Here is a 16,840-nt window from a genome sequence, read left to right on the forward strand (position 1 = left end):
GCGTAAGCACTGGGGTCGTGATTGGAAAAGGACAGCAAATGACAAGAATGATGACAGCTCAGATTAAAATTTCATACGTAACTACATAAATAAAAATTTTGATGGTCTCGCAGTTTTTTCATGTTAAGAAAATAAAGGAAACATCCTTCCCATCATTGAGAAACTCGCCAGTTCCAACTGAAAACGAAAGGAGCACTGAAAGAAGAGTGAGCTCAAAATGTTGCGCTTGTTTATTCCCTTGTTTCTTGTTCTGATTTTGCGTTCCTTCGCAAGCCAGAAAAGCTCTGTAAGCAATGTAAGTTTGGCATTTTTTTTAGTTTGGTCCTTGAAAGAATTAATTTTGTCTGATATAAAAGTAAGATCAAAAGAATATACACCATGACTGTGCTACTTTAACTAATAGAATTCAATACTAATACCTCGCGGATTTCCTCTTGTTTAGGTAGCAAATCAAACCCATTGCTGCAACTGTCGCGACGGTAAGCTAAAGATTTTGAATGAATCCTGATTCCTATCTTTTCATGTTGTTTCTAATATAATTTCTCATTTTTTCCCTAGGAAGGGATGGAAGAGATGGTCAGAACGGTAAGATAAGACATCGCACATATCAATATAACCGGGCATGTTTTCACTAATTGACGCAATGTTGACGATTCAAGTCCGTCCCATTCTATTAAGCAGTAAAATACTTTCTGACCCGGTCAACCTTCAAATTTAGTACCCATACGTATATATCTGTTCACACCTTTTGCTCATAAATGGAATAGTAGATTGCTGGCAGGAAATACTGTTCTGACTGTTGAAAATGGAAAAGTGAATCTGGTTAAAAATAAGATAACCTAGTCAGAGCTGGGACTTTTTAATTTAGATGGTGTAGAAAAATAAATGAAGTATTAAGTAAGAGATCAATATCACTGACGTGGCATGATTAAAATTGTTGTCTTCCGCTTTCTTTTCCGTAAGTTCTTCTCGTTCTCTTTTCTACTCACCATTAAATAATTTTATTTTTTCACACCCAAGGAAAGGATGGTCGTGATGGAAGAGACGGGATCAATGCAGGAAACGGAATGAAGGTAAAAATATTAAAAAGGAATAAAGTTTTTTCTGCCATTATCAAATCGATGATAAATTATTTCTTGGAACAAAGATGACTAAGCCAGACGAGAACTTTTAAGAACACCGGACAAAAGGATAAGATTACTCAAGTTCCCTGCAATCCGAGATTTCAGCTGCCTCTAAAAACCCGCTTGTTTAACTCCAGAGTCTATTTTCTGTAGTAAAAGCGAACTGACACAGTACCACCTTATTCTGTTCTAATAATCAGTTACATAAGATAAAAAATTCCGTTTGAAATCTGACGAAATCTCAGCGGTAAAGAACAGTCTTAAGTAAAAGAATTACAAAGAAGGAGATCTGAGTCTTCAAGTTTCCCTAACCCTAGATTGGTTTTAAGAATAGTTTAGGACTTGTTTGTTTTTCAGGGTCAAAAAGGAGAACGTGGTTCGCCAGGAAACAACGCAGGAGGTGTAATTAAGTTTAGCGATACCGCTGAGAAATGTACCGCAAACATCGCCGGCACTGTTAGTTACAATACTTCCCAGAAATCCTTGCAACTCTGTGATGGAAATGTTTGGCTTCCAGTGCTGACTGTTGGAAAAGGTTACACGAAGGATAGACCCGGCCGCCATTGCTTGGATATTTTAAATTCTGGTAAGCTGAAACTGTGATAAATAAAAAGAATCCATAAGAGACTGAGGAGATAGCTGTAGAGATTGCTGAGAAGTAGCTGGCCTGCAATGCAGGCCTATATATTGGGGGCGAGTGAAAGCTCCTTTATAAAGTTTGTAATGGCGCAGCCGCCATCTTTCTTAAATATGCCTTCTAAAGTTCATCTTATCAATCATAATTTATAAACAATCATGTAAAATAATATTCATTTTTCAGTATATTTATTATCAGGCCAAAGTCATGGCAGTGGGCTTTACTGGATTGATCCAAACAGTGGCTCGACAGCTGACTCATTCCAAGCCTTTTGCGACATGGAAACTGAGCGTGGAGGTTGGACCTTGGTTGCCACAAAGGTCTCCCCAGGCTTCCTCTTCATCAAAACTGTTTTTTCATCAGTGGCCGCTGCAACTAAGAAAGTAGATGCTGCGAGTCATATACATCCAAGCATGGGGAACTGGAAAGAGGTTATGTTCCGCTTTGCTGACGTTGATACCATCCGAATCATTTACAACAGAAAGGCGGGCGCACCAAACAAAGACAAGGAGGAATTCGACAAGTTCTTGATGGGGAAGTCTATGAATTTGATGAAGAACGTGAATGGATTTTACAAGTACAGTCCAGCAGATAACAAAAGAAATCCCAGCGTGGGTTTTGCCACCATATCCTCTTTCCACTTCTATTCAAACAATGGGATCTCTGAAAGTCACGGTGGCACGGATAAGTGGCTTGACATGTGGAATGGTGCTGACGGCTCAAACAACTACATCTACAGCGATGACAGCAGGGCGCGGGGCACCAAATGTATTGCGGGCTACTGTTATCTGAACAAGCCAATCTGGGTGATGGTGCGCTAGGAAAACCATCAAGCCAATACACGAGCAGCTAAATACGCGAGAAAGAATTAGATACTTAGGTGTTAACAGGCGATAATAAAGTAGGTTTTAAAACAGACTGCTGCAGCATTAAACGTTCCAACAATGTTGTCCAGATTAAAACGACCTGATATTAGTCCAGTTGAAAGGAATTCTCGCATGTTGTACTGACTGCTCATAAAATAAAGTAAAAAGTATTGGCGATTTGGTTGTGTTGTTTATTGGTTGTTAGTTAGTTTGTTTGTTTTTTTTCTCAGAACAACCCCTTTGTCGCTTGGGAAGGGGGAAATTAAGCAAGGGCTGGATTCAGTTCCACTCTCGGCCTAGTGCATCTGTTATGGCCAAGTTTCTCGGAATAACCCACTCAGAAATAATTAAAGAACTACGAATAACGATTGCCTGCGTCAATTAATGACAACTGTGTTGCTTTTTTACATATTTCTTTTTTCGGTTTTTCAAAATATTTCAACGAACGGACAGGAGAAGTATTTTTTGTAATATGCAAGAAGAAAAAGGACTTTTGATATTATCAAGTATAACATCGAATTTTATCACCATGTGGTACATACTCTTGAGTTGTAAGGATTGGATCAGAAAGTTGGAAACTAAGCATTTTATATACCGGCTCTTTTTCAATATCACAAAATTTATCTTAGCCTTCTACAGCTATAAAAGACTCGCTTTCTTTTATTCGCTTTATATTCCCTTAAGCTAACAACTGACGAATTATTAAACAAAAGTATATGTACATCACCGAAGAGGCCAAATTTCTAATAAGAGAGATTACGTTCGACAATGTCTTTACTGCGAGAATATCGAGGTAATAGCGAGTGATCTGTCGTGATGGCAAGAATATTATTGGTAGCACCAAACACATCTTGACACGAACTGATCATAAACCAAAAACTTTATCTGATCTTCTAGTTAGCTTGGCTCCATGTAAACAGAACCTTTGGAGTTTTATTGGTGGTCTGATCTCCCTGCATCCTCGGAGACCCAGGGGCAGATAGTGGGGGCGAGGGAAAGTCTAAACGGGCGGGAAAATATGGCGCGAAGAAAAGTAAAGAACGGCGAGAAGAGCCCCTGGGGACAATGTCTTACCAGACCAGTTCCAAACGGTTATCATATAAATTAAATAACCTATTAGAGTCAGTGGATGACTAAGATGATTTTTTAAATCATGATAATTGATGGCATCTTTGGTACCAATCAGACAAGATGTGACATGTATCAGATGCCAGCTACTGCTAAGCAGGGTGAATAGATGTGGCACAGAAATGTTTTCCAAGATTTTCATATTATTATTATTATTATCGCGACGTAAACTTGCAAAATACTGATTAGGCTCTCTCACAGAGTCTTTGTTCAAGCTTAGGCCAGAATTTATCTTTTTTCTTTGACAGCACATTGACTATTTCCACCAGGCCCCAGAGCCCATGCATCTTGCGACTCTTTGCCACTCGCAAAGGATAAGTGTGTATCAAGTTCTTCCGCTATTCATCCCAAACGTTGAAAGTTTTTAAGTACGATTATCCTCTATCAGAAACGATAATTCATTTATCTATACAAAGTAAATTCATACAATTTTCCTTAATTTTAGATTCTGATCACGTGTTTAGTCACATGACGGATTTGGCACATACGGTAGAATAAGAACCTCAGATAAATAATTACCAAGAAGTTCGACATATTTTAGGCTACTGTACCTAGCAAAAGTAATTGCCGATCAATCATATTCTCGGACGGTCTTTTTGGAGCCTGATTTTTTTTCTTCTTATCTATTTTTTCCAGTTTTATTTTTTTCTTCTAAGATATCAAACCTAAGGTGTTCAGCTTTCGCCTCCGTTATCGATCCTCCCCGCTGCGGTGGGATCATGAAGAAAGCGTCGCTTATTTTATGTGAAACATCAACAATCTTTTTCTTTTTCATTTACCCTGGCTTCAGCGTATATTTTTCAAGGCAAAATAGAGTAGATTGCGAGAAGAAGGTTGAGCGCCTTATACTATTTAGTTTGTTAAGTAAATACTATTTCTGACTCTCTCCTCACGTCGTTCATTGAATCGAATGACACTGCGCAGTGTTCTTCTTCTACTTGTTTTTGGAAAATTCTGTATTGAAATCAAATCGCTAAGTACTGTAATTCTAATAAACGGTTTGTTACACTCAATGCTGACTACTCCACTTTTATAAAAAGCTCTTGGTGGACAAGAACAGTCAGCACATGACAAGGTCATGACAGCTCAACCAATGTTTGCATCAAAATTATCATAAGTATTACAAATATTAAAATTTTAATAATCTCGCCGTTTTTTGATGTTAAGAAAATAAAAGAACCATCTTTCCCATCAAAGTGAAACTCGCCATTTCCAACTGAAAACGAAAGAAGCACTGAAAGGAGAGTGAACTCAAAATGTTGCGCTTGCTTACTCCGTTGTTTCTTGTTCTGATCTTGCGTTCCTTCACCTTGGCAAGCCAGAAAAACTCTGTAAGCAATGTAAGTTTGACATTTTTTTTAGTTTGGTCCTTGTATGAATTAATTTTGTCTAATATAAAAAGTAAGATCGAAAGAATATACACCATGACTGTGCTACTTTAACCAATAAAATTCAGTACTAATGAATACCTCGCGGATTTCCTTTTGTTTAGGTATCAAATCAAAACCATTGCTGCAACTGTCGCGACGGTAAGCTTAAGACTTTTAATGAATCGTAATTCCTATCTGTTCATGTTGTTCTAATATATTTTTTCATTTTTTTCCTAGGAAGGGACGGACGAGATGGTCAGAACGGTAAGATAGGACATCGCACCTATTAGTATTACCATGTTTTCACTGTCTGACACACTGCCCAGCAGTTACGAATTCTATTAAGCAGCAAAATACTTCCTGACCCGGTCAACCTTCCAATTTAGTACTTACATTATATACCTAAAAATGGAAAAGCGAACCTTGTTAAAAGTAAGATAACGTAGTCAGAGCTGGTACTTTTTAATTTAGATGTAATAGAAAAATAAATGAGGTATTAAGCAAGAGATCAATATCACTAACGCGGCATTTGTAGAAGGCCTAAATGTAATAAACGACCCTAAATGTAATAAAGTCCTAAATGCAATAACAATTTGCCCTAAATGTTATAAACTCTTAAGTTGCCAATTACAGTAATTACTCGAATAATCACCGCACTGGGGGTGGGGGAGGGGTTAATTAGCGCCGCGGCGCTTATTCGTGTAAATACGGTACTAAGCGGTATTACCATGGTATTTAGTACCGCTCTCAAATAAGCGCCGAATTTTTTTTACGAAAAAAGTTAATAAGCGTCGCGGCGCTAATTCGCGTAAATTCGGTACATTTCCTTAAGCACTGTGAAACTTAACGTTTACAAATAAATTGCTTGTAAACGACAAAGTAACAGTGTTTTTCTAAAAAAGCAATATTCAAGCAACTGGAAAACTTTTTTCCTGTGTTTGCATAGCCTGATCTAAACACTCGAGGGGTTGGGAGAATTTGAGACAGTTTTGCAAACCCTCGACTTCGTCTCGGGTTTGCATAACTGTCAAAAATTCTCCCAACCCCTCGAGTGTTTATATCAGGCTATGCAAACACAGGAAAAAAGTTTTCTATTGCTTTTATAAAATAACTTTCCCGAGAAAAAAGAAAAACTCTTTGTTTAGGTTACTGTTTAAAAGAGAGATTCTTACCAGTCGCGAAGTCTTGTACACGAAGCTTAATGTACGTGTAATCAGTTCTTTTTTTGCAATAAAGATGCTTTCCAAAAAAGAGTTTTTCTCGCTTAAAATGTCAGCTTAAGCGAAAAAAAAATTGGCGCAGCATGTTTAAAAAGATTTTCCAAGTTTCATCCGACGAGGGAATGGGTAAATAAAGTAAATTTGTCGAGTTTTCAACTCAAAAACATTTTAAAATTCGTGCTTGCGAGATTAGCGCGCGAAGAGCAAAACATCTTGACTCCACACATGTTTACATACTCTCATGCAAACACATCTCTCGGCCAATTAGAGCGCGCCCGTACTTTCTTAGTTATTTATAAACGTTGTTACCAGCTGTGCAGTAGTCTTTTTTCTCGTTTTTTGTTCTTAATATTTTAGCTGATTAGATCTCTTTTCTAGAGATCTAAGGTTGACTATAGTAACACCTCTTAGTACCGTATTTACGCGAATAAGCACCGCGGCGCATATTAAATTCCCCAATGTGTCGCTTATTTGAGTAATTACTGTAATTTGCAACATAAGATTTCATTACATTTAGGCTCTTGATTGAGGACAAAATGTTATTGTATTTAGGAATTTATTGCATTTAGGGTCGTTTATTACATTTAGGCCTTCTACAGCATTCAAAATTGTTGATTTCCGCTTTCTTTTGCGTGAGTTCTTCTCGTTCTCTTTTCTACTCACCATTAAATAATTCTATTTTTTCACACCCAAGGAAAGGATGTTCGTGATGGAAGAGACGGGATCAACGGAAACGGAATGAAGGTTTCTCTAGATATTAAAAAGGAATAAAGATTTTTCTGCTATTTAAAAATCAAATCGATGATAAATTTTTCTGTGATCAAAGATGAATAATCCGGAGGAGAACCTTCGAGCACACTGGACAAAAGGCTAAGATTATTCAAGTTCCCTAAAATTCGAGATTTCAGCTGCCTAAGAAACATTCTCTAAAAAACCCGGTTGTCTAACTCCAGAGTCTATTTTCTGTAGTAAAAGGAAGGGACACACTACCACCTTAGTCTGTTCTAATAATTAGTTATATAAGATTAAAAAATTCCGTTTAAAATCTGACGAAATCTCAGGGGTAAAGGCCAGTCTTACACAGAAGGAGGTCTGAGTCTTTAGGTTTCCTCAACCCTAGATGGGTTTTAAGAATAGTTTAGGACTTGTTTGTTTTTCAGGGTCAAAAAGGAGAACGTGGCTCACCAGGAAACAACGCAGGAGGTGTACTTAAGTTTAGCGATACCGCTGAGAAATGTACCGCAAACATCGCCGGCACTGTAAGCTACAACACTTCACAGAAATCCTTGCAACTCTGTGATGGAAGCCATTGGCTGCCAGTGCTGACTGTTGGAAAAGGTTACACGGCAGATAGACCCGGCCGCCATTGTTTGGATATTTTAAGTTCTGGTAAGCTAAAACTGTGATAAATAAAAAGAATGCATTAGAGACTGAGGAGAGTAATGGTAGTTGTAGAGAATTCTGAGAAGTAGCTGGCCTTTGAGCTGGCCTGCAATGCAGGCGTATATATTGGGGACGAGTGAAAGCTGCTTTATAAAGTTTGTACTACCGCTGCCGCCATCTTTGATCTTATTACAGAGGAAGATTGCGGAGAGTAGAAATAAAAACCTTTAGGGTAGGCATAAGGGTGAAATGAAAAAGGTGGGGAAGGGGGAGGGGAGAAAAGCATGGACTTGGGTTCTGGGGAAAAACTGTCATCCAGAAACGGAATAATATTCATTTTTCAACATATTTATGATCAGGCCAAAGTCATGGCAGTGGGCTTTACTGGATTGATCCAAACGGTGGCTCGACAAAAGACTCGTTCCAGGCCTTCTGCGACATGGAAACTGAGCGTGGAGGTTGGACCTTGGTTGCCACAAAGGTCTCCCCAGGCTTCCTCTTCATCAAAGCTGTTTTCTCAACAGTGGCCGCTGCAACTAAGAACGCAGATGCCGCGAGTCACATACACCCAAGTATGGGGAACTGGAAAGAAGTTATGTTCCGCTTTGCTGACGTTGATACTATCCGAATCATTTACAACAAAAAGGCGGGCGCACCAAACAAAGACAAGGAGGAATTCGACAAGTTCTTGATGGGGAAGTCTATGAAGTTGATAAAGAACGTGAATGGATTTTACAAGTACAGTCCAGCAGATAACAAAAGAAATCCAAGCGTGGGTTTTGCCACCATATCCTCTTTCCACTTCTGGTCAAACGCTGGGATCTCAGAAGATCACCGTAGCACGGATAAGTGGCTTGACATGTGGGATGGTGCTGACGGCTCCGGAAACAACTACATCTACAGCGATAACAGCAGGGCGCTGGGCACCAAATGTATCGCGGGCTACTGTTACCTGAACAAGCCAATCTGGGTGATGGTGCGCTAGTAAAACCATCCAGCAAATACACGAGCAGCTGAGTAGGCGAGAAAGAATTAGATACTTACGTGTTAACAGGCGATAATAAAGTAGGTTTAACACTGAAGCAGACTGCTGCGATATCAAATGTTCCGACAATGACGACCTGATATTAGTCCAGTTAAAAGGAATTCTCACATATTGTACTGACTACTCATAAAATAAAACTAAAAAGCATTGGCGATTTGGGTGTGTTTTTTATTTGTCGTTTGTTTGTTTTTTTCTCAGAACAACCCTTTTGTTGGTTGGGTAGGAGTAAAATAAGCAAGGACTAGATCCAGTTACACTCTAGGTCGGATGGGTCTGTAATGCGTACGTTGTTCAGAATAGCCCTCTCAGAAACGATAATTAAAGTTCGCGAACTAAGATTAACGATTAACTGCGTCAATTAATGACAAATGTGAGAGTAGCCTTTTTACATACTTCTTTTTTCGGTTTTTCAAAATAATTCAATGGACAGGAGAATTTTTTTTTCTAATATGCAAGAAGAAAAAGGACTTTTCAAATCACCAACTACAACATCGAATTTTATCACCCCGTGGTACATACTCGATAAGGACTGGATCAGAAAGTCGGTAAAGCTTATCCCATGGCTTAATCTCTTTTCAAGATCACAAAATTTATCTCAGCCTTCTACAGCTATAATAGACGCGCTTACTTGTGAATCTCTTTATATTCCTTTAACCTAACAACAGACGAACCATTAAAGACAAAACCATATGAACAATCACCGAAGAGGCCAAATTTCCAATAAGAGAGATTACGTTCTTCAATGCCTTTATAAAGTCGAGGTAATATTAAGTAATCTGTCGTTATCGCGGGAATATTGGTGCACTAAACACTTCTTGACACGAACTCAGCACACTCAGCTCTATCTGACGTTTAAATTAGGGAGTGATGACCTTCTCTCCTCAGCTTAAACTAGCATTGAAATTTGTGTACAGGAAATCAACAATTTGGTGATTCTTAATGGTCTTAAGCTAAATGAGGAAAAAACTGAGCTGCTTCTACTCAGTTCACGTTATCAGCCCAGTCCTTCATTGGAATTTGTTCGTGTTGGGGGTGAAACTATTCATCCGTCCTCTTCTGTTCGTAATCTTGGAGCGATACTGGATCCCAGTGCTGATATGGAAGACCACATTAAAAAGATTTGCAAGACATGTCATTTACATTTGACTAACATTAGTAAGATAAGAACATATTTGGATCGTGAATCTACTGAAGCAATTGTTCATGCTTTTGTGACTACCAAGTTGGATTACTGTAATCAGTGCCGTAGCCAGACCAAACGGCCAACCGAGGCAGGCGGGAGTTGCTAGGGGGGTTCGGGGGCATGCCCCCCCCCCCCCCCCCCCCCGAGAAATTTTGAACTTTAGTCTCTCGGAAATGCGATTTGCAGCGTTTTCTGGGCCTTTCGGTAACTTTTTTTCGAGTTAATTTAAGTGGAATTTAAAAAGCAATAATCAGAAACAAGCTACATAATCTCGCCAATGGTTTTGATCAGTATTTGTTCAAAAAAAATTTGAGTTAACGTACGTAGCCCCTTGAGATCGATGATATGGTAATTTTTTCATAGTATATTGACTGAATTGCTGAATTCTTTGTAATATCATGATGCGTTAAAAATATCCGATGATCGCTTATGTAAAATAAAAATGATCGGCGAAATTCGTCAAAATTTTACCGAGGCGAGTGCCTCGGTTGGCCTCATACTAGCTACGGCGCTGTATTACGCGATTCTACGTATATGGACTACCTAAAGTTCTCTTGAACCGCCTACAGCTAGTTCAGAATAGAGTAGCGCGCATCGTAACATTCACAAAGATATATGAACACATAACACCCAGCTTAATAGACTTTGGTTGCCTGTTGAATACCGTATTATTTATAAAATTTTATTGTTAGTATATAAGGCTATGAATGGACTTTCAACAAGTTATATATCCAGTTTGCTCAGTTTTTGTAGCAGCTCCTACTCTTTGCGTTCTTGCTCGAATAAGTTACTTCAAGTCCTGAGATGTAAGCTAAAGTCTTATGGTGATCGAAGATTTTCTATCGCAGGACCTAAACTATGGAATAGCTTACCCGCATCTTTAAGAAATGCCGATTCCTTGAATTCTTTCAAAAAACACTTAAAGACATATTAATTTCACCAAGCTTTTTCTTAATTTATAAATAGATTTTTATTCATTTTTCATACTTATATATGTAGTTGTTAGATTTTTTAGAGTTTTAATACATTTTTTGTAAAGCGCCTAGAACAGTTAATGATATAGACGCTATATAAATAAAGTTTATTATTATTATTATTATTATTATTATTATTATTATTACTATTATTATTGTTATAAACCAAAAGCTTTGTCTGATCTTCTAGTGAGGTTGGTTCCATGTTATTTGAACCTTTGGAGTTTTATTGGTCCGATTCCCCCTGATCATTTCATGCTTTCCAACACTTGCTTTATAGAGATCTACTAGATTTTTTCCCCATCATTAACTTACCAATAAGAGTGAGAACTCGGATAGAATAGCATTTGTTTGTTACTCTAAATAAACCCACAACTTGCTAAATAAGTAGAATCATAATAACCTAATGGTGTCAGTGGATGACTAAGATGATGATTTTTGCCATAGGAACTTAGATTAGCCATATAGTTACGTTCCATATTAAAACTGGGCGAATTCATCTGAAAAAAGGGCTCTGTCAGGGCTCCATTTAAACTAGCTCTGCTAAATTGGATGCCCCTGGATAAATATTGAAATTAAAAAAAAAAAAAAATTTGAGTAGTTATGACTGTTGAAAACGGAAAAGTGAACCTTGTTAAAAATAAGATAACGTAGTCAGAGCAGGCACTCTTTAATTTAGATGGTGTAGAAAAATAAATAAAGTATTTACTAAGAGATCAAGATCACTGACGTGGCATTCAAACTTGTTGTCTTCTGCTTTCTTTTGCGTGAGTTCTTCTAGTTCTCTTTTCTACTCATCACCATTAAATAATTTTATTTTTTTCACACCCAAGGAAAGGATGGTCGTGATGGAAGAGACGGGATCAACGGAAACGGAATCAAGGCAAAAATATTAACTTGAAGGGAACAAAGCTTTTTCCTCTTTGCCGCAGGGATCAGCAGTAAAGCGAACGTTTACTTTAAGCAAAACAATAGAGTCAATAGAAACGGTTTTTTAAACTGCGAGATTCTTGATTAATACTAAACAAAAACTTGAACTTGGACTGCTGACAAAAAACGTAAAACGGCGTTGAGTAATAGTGATTGGGCTCAACAATTAGCCGATGAACTTCATAAACCAATCAAAAGAACCTTTTCAAGGAGAAGTGTAATATCAAATGGGATTGATGAAATCTGGGCTTCTGATTTGGTTGAAATGCAAAAGTTTAGTAAGTGGAGTAATGGGATAAAATATTTGTTGATGGTTATTGAAGCATTTAGCAAGTATGGATGGATTAAACCTTTGTAAAACAAGAAGACTGACAGCGTTAGTAAAGCCTGTGAGGAAATATTTAAATCAAGCAAACGTTCTTCAAAGATGTTGTGGACAGATAAAGGTTCTGAGTTTATCGGTAAACATTTTAAAGATTGTTTAAAGAGTAAAATTAGTATTCATTTGTATCACTCTGAGAATGAAGAGGAATCAGCTATTGTTGAGAGATGGAATAGAACAATGAAAAATGGAATGTGGAAAATGTTTAGTGCGAATAATAATACTGTTTACTGGGACTAACTTGATAAATTAGTTGATGATTATAATAACACAAAACATTCCAGTATAAAAAAAACTCCAGCAAAAGCAAGTAAAAAAGAAAATGAGGCAAAAGTTTATGCTTATTAATGGAGATTTAATTTACTTGAAACCTGAAAAACCAAAGTTTGCTATTGGCGACAAAGTTCGTATATCAAAGTATAAAAGACAAGTATTTGATCAAGGTTATACTCCTTAATGGATAGAAGAGATTTTTGTGGCAGATGAAGTGGGGGAAGCGATTGAGAGAACTTTTTCCGAGCAAGAGTTACAAAAGGCAAAACAAGAAACCTTTAGAATTATAAAAAGTTTTGAGACGAGATAACAAGACAAAATTAGCATTGGTAAAGTGGAGCGGGTATCCTGATAAATTTAATTCTTGGATGAGTTTTAGAACTTTGGTAGATTTTTAATACAAATTATTTGTATTAAAAATGAGTTCACCATTTAATCTTCAATATCTGATGTATGAAGGTCTTTAATTTCACTATTATCTTCTGCTTAATTCGCTTTCTTCATCTTTACTTTCTACAATTGATAGTACTGGTTATCTTGGTTTAAGAGGTTTAACATAAACCTCGTGTACTTTAATCTGAAGAGAAACCACAGTTTTGGAGATGTAAATACTCTCTACAATTAAAGCCATTTTGACTTTACAACATTGATGAGATATTCAAATGGGTCAACATTTTGTTGTCCCTTAGTTCTAAAAAGAGAAAGGTTTTTTTTATTTATCTGAACATATAAGTTTTGCAAAAAGGACTGGTGATGCTGATTCATCATTTTTTGTTTTTGTTTTCTCTTTTTTGTCAGTGTATTCAACTTGTTTATAATAGAGAGGACGTGATAAATGACATATGCCATATCTGGACCAAATTATTCTTCCAGATATTGCTGAGTAGCTTCAGTTAAGTCATTTAGTCAGCATTGAAAAAAATTGATTCCTCTTCAGTTGGTTGTGATTCCTTTGACCGAAGACATAAAGGTACAGTATAACCAACTAGCTGTTAGTTTCTTGACTTAATCTTTCACTTACACCAAAACTAAACAGAAATGGCGTCTCAATTAAAACAGGTCCTTTCTCTTCACTACCAAACATGGTTTCTATTTTTACTCTTTGGTATTTAAGTTTGGAGTTTTTGACTTGGTACTGCTTTGGTTCGTTAAAAATTAGATTGCCTTTTCGAAGATTTGAAAGATTCGTCAATTGCATTTTTTATTAATCATAATTATTTTTTTAAATAATAATTAATTTTATTTTTCAGGCCAAAGCAAGTGCACGCTCCAGTAAATAGCTGATTCTGGTAGTTCATAACTGAGTTGATTTTTTTGTTTTTTATTTTCTTTACTTGTTCAAGATACTTCTTTCGTCTTTCGTCGTCCTTATGTAAAAGATAATCTTCATACTTGCGGTTACCAAAATGAATTTTCTTTCCATTCTCTAAAGTTACAAAATATTTGTTATGTTTTCGTTTTGAATAATCAAGAGATTTGGCTCCAAGTTTTTTAGCTTGTTTTTGAAGTTTCTTAAACTCCTCTCCCTCAACTAATGTTTTTGAAACTTTATCGTTTACCTCTTCCTTAGATTTTTCTCTTGCTTCTTCGTCGTCAGAGCCGGAATTCTTCTTTCAGTAATTTTTCATTTTCTGTGATTTCTTTCTAAGAAATATTTTGTTTTATTTTTTTAAGGTGACTCGACTCAGTTTTTTTGGGGGGGTACCATCCTACTTTGAAGTTCTCTGGTATCCCCACCTTTACTTTTATCGTAAGTCTAACACATAGAATGGATAACATATAGATCAATCTACAATATAACATAAAATTTTTGGCGATCGGAGTAAATGTCACGTGGTTATAATGCCACGCCCCTTTGAGGTCTGAGTCGAAAATCTGCAGTTGCCGGCATTTTTTCGTGAAAATCTCTGGGCTACACATAGTGCGCATTAGTGCCTTACGCTGAACAGAATTTCACCAAAATCGCAAAGACCCAATTCGAGAAATTCAGCGGTTTCCAAATTTAGGTCATAATTTATGCGAAAATGATAAGCAAACTTTACGCGGATTATATCTAATAAACTATGAGATTCATCTCTCTATTTTGGGCATCGTTATAACAGATGGGTCCTTGCAAGTCAGCAAAACGCTTTAGGGCCTTGTAAATGCGCGCGATTTCGAGCAAAGCAAACATATAGAAATTATAGTTTTCGCTATTTGTTGACGTTTGTCAGCGTTTAAGAGTCCTTCTCACGAAAAAAGCATTTTCTTAAAAATTCGTAGTTTTTTTTCTTTCAAATTTTTTCAGGGCCACAATTGATTAACTAACTACCCGGACTCTGAATCTCATGGTCATTGAAAAAGTGTGACATTATCTTCTATAAGCCCAAACTTGAGTAAACATTGAAGATTTTTAGCGTTTTGGCTGAGTTTGTGCTTTGGGAGTTGTCTATTGTTTCTAGTCTGTCATTATACCGCATTCTTGTTCAGCACGCGTGCAATGACCACGCTTGGCTGACTTCCGAATGCTCACCGAGATATAATAATTTTGGTACAGTGAGACAGGCCATCGCGTGATACAAAGAGGTTTAAGTCACAATTTTTAATCAATTCTCGTGCTTTTTGTGCCTTTGCAAAAAAATCAAGAAGTGCTACACACTAAATCTACTTACTATTAAAAAAATAACATTTTTTCATAGGTTTAATGCAAGCCAATAATTAAACCAACTCGTGACGGGAATATCTCGGTGAGCATTCGGAAGTCAGCCAAGCGTGGTCATTGCACGCGTGCTGAACAAGAATGCTGTATAATGACAGACTAGAAACAATGGACAACTCCCAAAGCACAAACTCAGCCAAAACGCTAAAAATCTTCAATGTTTACTCAAGTTTGGGCTTATAGAAGATAATGTCACACTTTTTCAATGACCATGAGATTCAGAGTCCGGGTAGTCAGTTAATCAATAGTGGCCCTGAAAAAATTTGAAAGAAAAAAAACTACGAATTTTTAAGAAAATGCTTTTTTCGTGAGAAGGACTCTTAAACGCTGACAAACGTCAACAAATAGCGAAAACTATAATTTCTATATGTTTGCTTTGCTCGAAATCGCGCGCATTTACAAGGCCCTAAAGCGTTTTGCTGACTTGCAAGGACCCATCTGTTATAACGATGCCCAAAATAGAGAGATGAATCTCATAGTTTATTAGATATAATCCGTGTAAAGTTTGCTTATCATTTTCGCATAAATTATGACCTAAATTTGGAAACCGCTGAATTTCTCGAATTGGGTCTTTGCGATTTTGGTGAAATTCTGTTCAGCGTAAGGCACTAATGCGCACTATGTGTAGCCCAGAGATTTTCACGAAAAAATGCCGGCAACTGCAGATTTTCGACTCAGACCTCAAAGGGGCGTGGCATTATAACCACGTGACATTTACTCCGATCGCCAAAAATTTTATGTTATATTGTAGATTGATCTATATGTTATCCATTCTATGTGTTAGACTTACGATAAAAGTAAAGGTGGAAATACCAGAGAACTTCAAAGTAGGATGGTACCCCCCCAAAAAAACTGGGTCGAGTCACCTTAATAGAATGTTTAGTATGTTTTGCCCTTCGCTGCTCCATTTTAATAATTGTTTAGAGAATAAAAAAGTCTTAAATCAACCATTGAGTAAAGATTTAAAACTCTCCCGGGTAGATTCCCTTTTGAAAGAGATTATAATCTAAATTTTTCAATCTATGAGTAAAAATACTTTGAACACTTTCTTTATCTTCGTAAATTAATTCAACAATTGAGGGAAAGAGTTCGTTAAACGCTGAATCATCTGTTTCACTTATTTTCATATTTGAAGGTTCACGGTTAAGCGCATGCTCATTAATTAAATTACTTTTTTCCATTTGTGTATTAATTTTATCGGTTAGTAATTCCACTCACATGTATCTCAGCGATCTCTGAGTGTATTTCAATGTAGAATTGTATTTCAGAGTACCCTTAAGTATGATGGAGGAGCACTAAAATCGCAGAAAAAATCAGTGGATAATGCCAACACTACCAACCTTGAATTTATTGTTGACCCGAAGGTTTTATTCCATGGTTGATTAATTTACTGTTATTTGCATATAAGTTGATCAAGTGACTGCCAGGAGAGTGTGCAGATTGGTTCTTTGACATCATTATCTCATGATCATATTACTTGCATAGACGATCGGCAGAAAAACAATTTTGATAAATATGCATGCTCTGAACCTGTAATTCCATTGCTTCAACGGATTCTCTTTCTAAATCTTTTTTACACAAAGAACTAATAAGTGAATCGATTTCTTTTACTTTCAGATAATCCTCT

The 16,840-nt window shown here is 36.9% G+C and overlaps 2 protein-coding genes across 2 annotated transcripts in view; both read left to right on the forward strand.

Annotated features, from left to right (window-relative positions):
* The window catches only part of LOC140951807 (uncharacterized), an 8,979-nt gene extending 64 nt beyond the window's left edge, over nt 1–8,915 (forward strand). The window contains exons 1-6 of the mRNA XM_073401158.1: nt 1–286; nt 5,248–5,284; nt 5,363–5,389; nt 7,040–7,089; nt 7,506–7,734; nt 8,088–8,915. The exon at nt 1–286 is cut by the window's left edge and continues 64 nt beyond it. Coding sequence (XP_073257259.1) covers nt 218–286; nt 5,248–5,284; nt 5,363–5,389; nt 7,040–7,089; nt 7,506–7,734; nt 8,088–8,713 — 1,038 coding nt within the window. The 5' untranslated portion in view covers nt 1–217 and the 3' untranslated portion in view covers nt 8,714–8,915. The remainder of the gene's footprint in view (nt 287–5,247; nt 5,285–5,362; nt 5,390–7,039; nt 7,090–7,505; nt 7,735–8,087) is intronic.
* LOC140952264 (uncharacterized) lies at nt 379–2,619 on the forward strand. The gene is made up of 6 exons (XM_073401696.1): nt 379–384; nt 443–479; nt 559–585; nt 1,021–1,073; nt 1,482–1,710; nt 1,960–2,619. The coding sequence occupies exons 1-6, from the start codon at nt 379–381 to the stop codon at nt 2,580–2,582; spliced, it is 975 nt and encodes a 324-aa protein (XP_073257797.1). The 3' UTR covers nt 2,583–2,619.
* Nucleotides 8,916–16,840: the final 7,925 nt, after the last annotated feature.

The sequence above is a fragment of the Porites lutea genome, chromosome 11 (assembly GCF_958299795.1).
Source record: "Porites lutea chromosome 11, jaPorLute2.1, whole genome shotgun sequence".
Lineage (NCBI taxonomy): Eukaryota > Metazoa > Cnidaria > Anthozoa > Scleractinia > Poritidae > Porites > Porites lutea.

Excerpts from the sequence above, each read along its gene's own strand:
- LOC140952264 (XM_073401696.1), top strand. Across the intron at positions 480-558 it reads TTGCTGCAACTGTCGCGACG|GAAGGGATGGAAGAGATGGT; the intron begins GTAAGCTAAAGA and ends TTTTTTCCCTAG. Across the intron at positions 1,074-1,481 it reads ATGCAGGAAACGGAATGAAG|GGTCAAAAAGGAGAACGTGG; the intron begins GTAAAAATATTA and ends TTTGTTTTTCAG.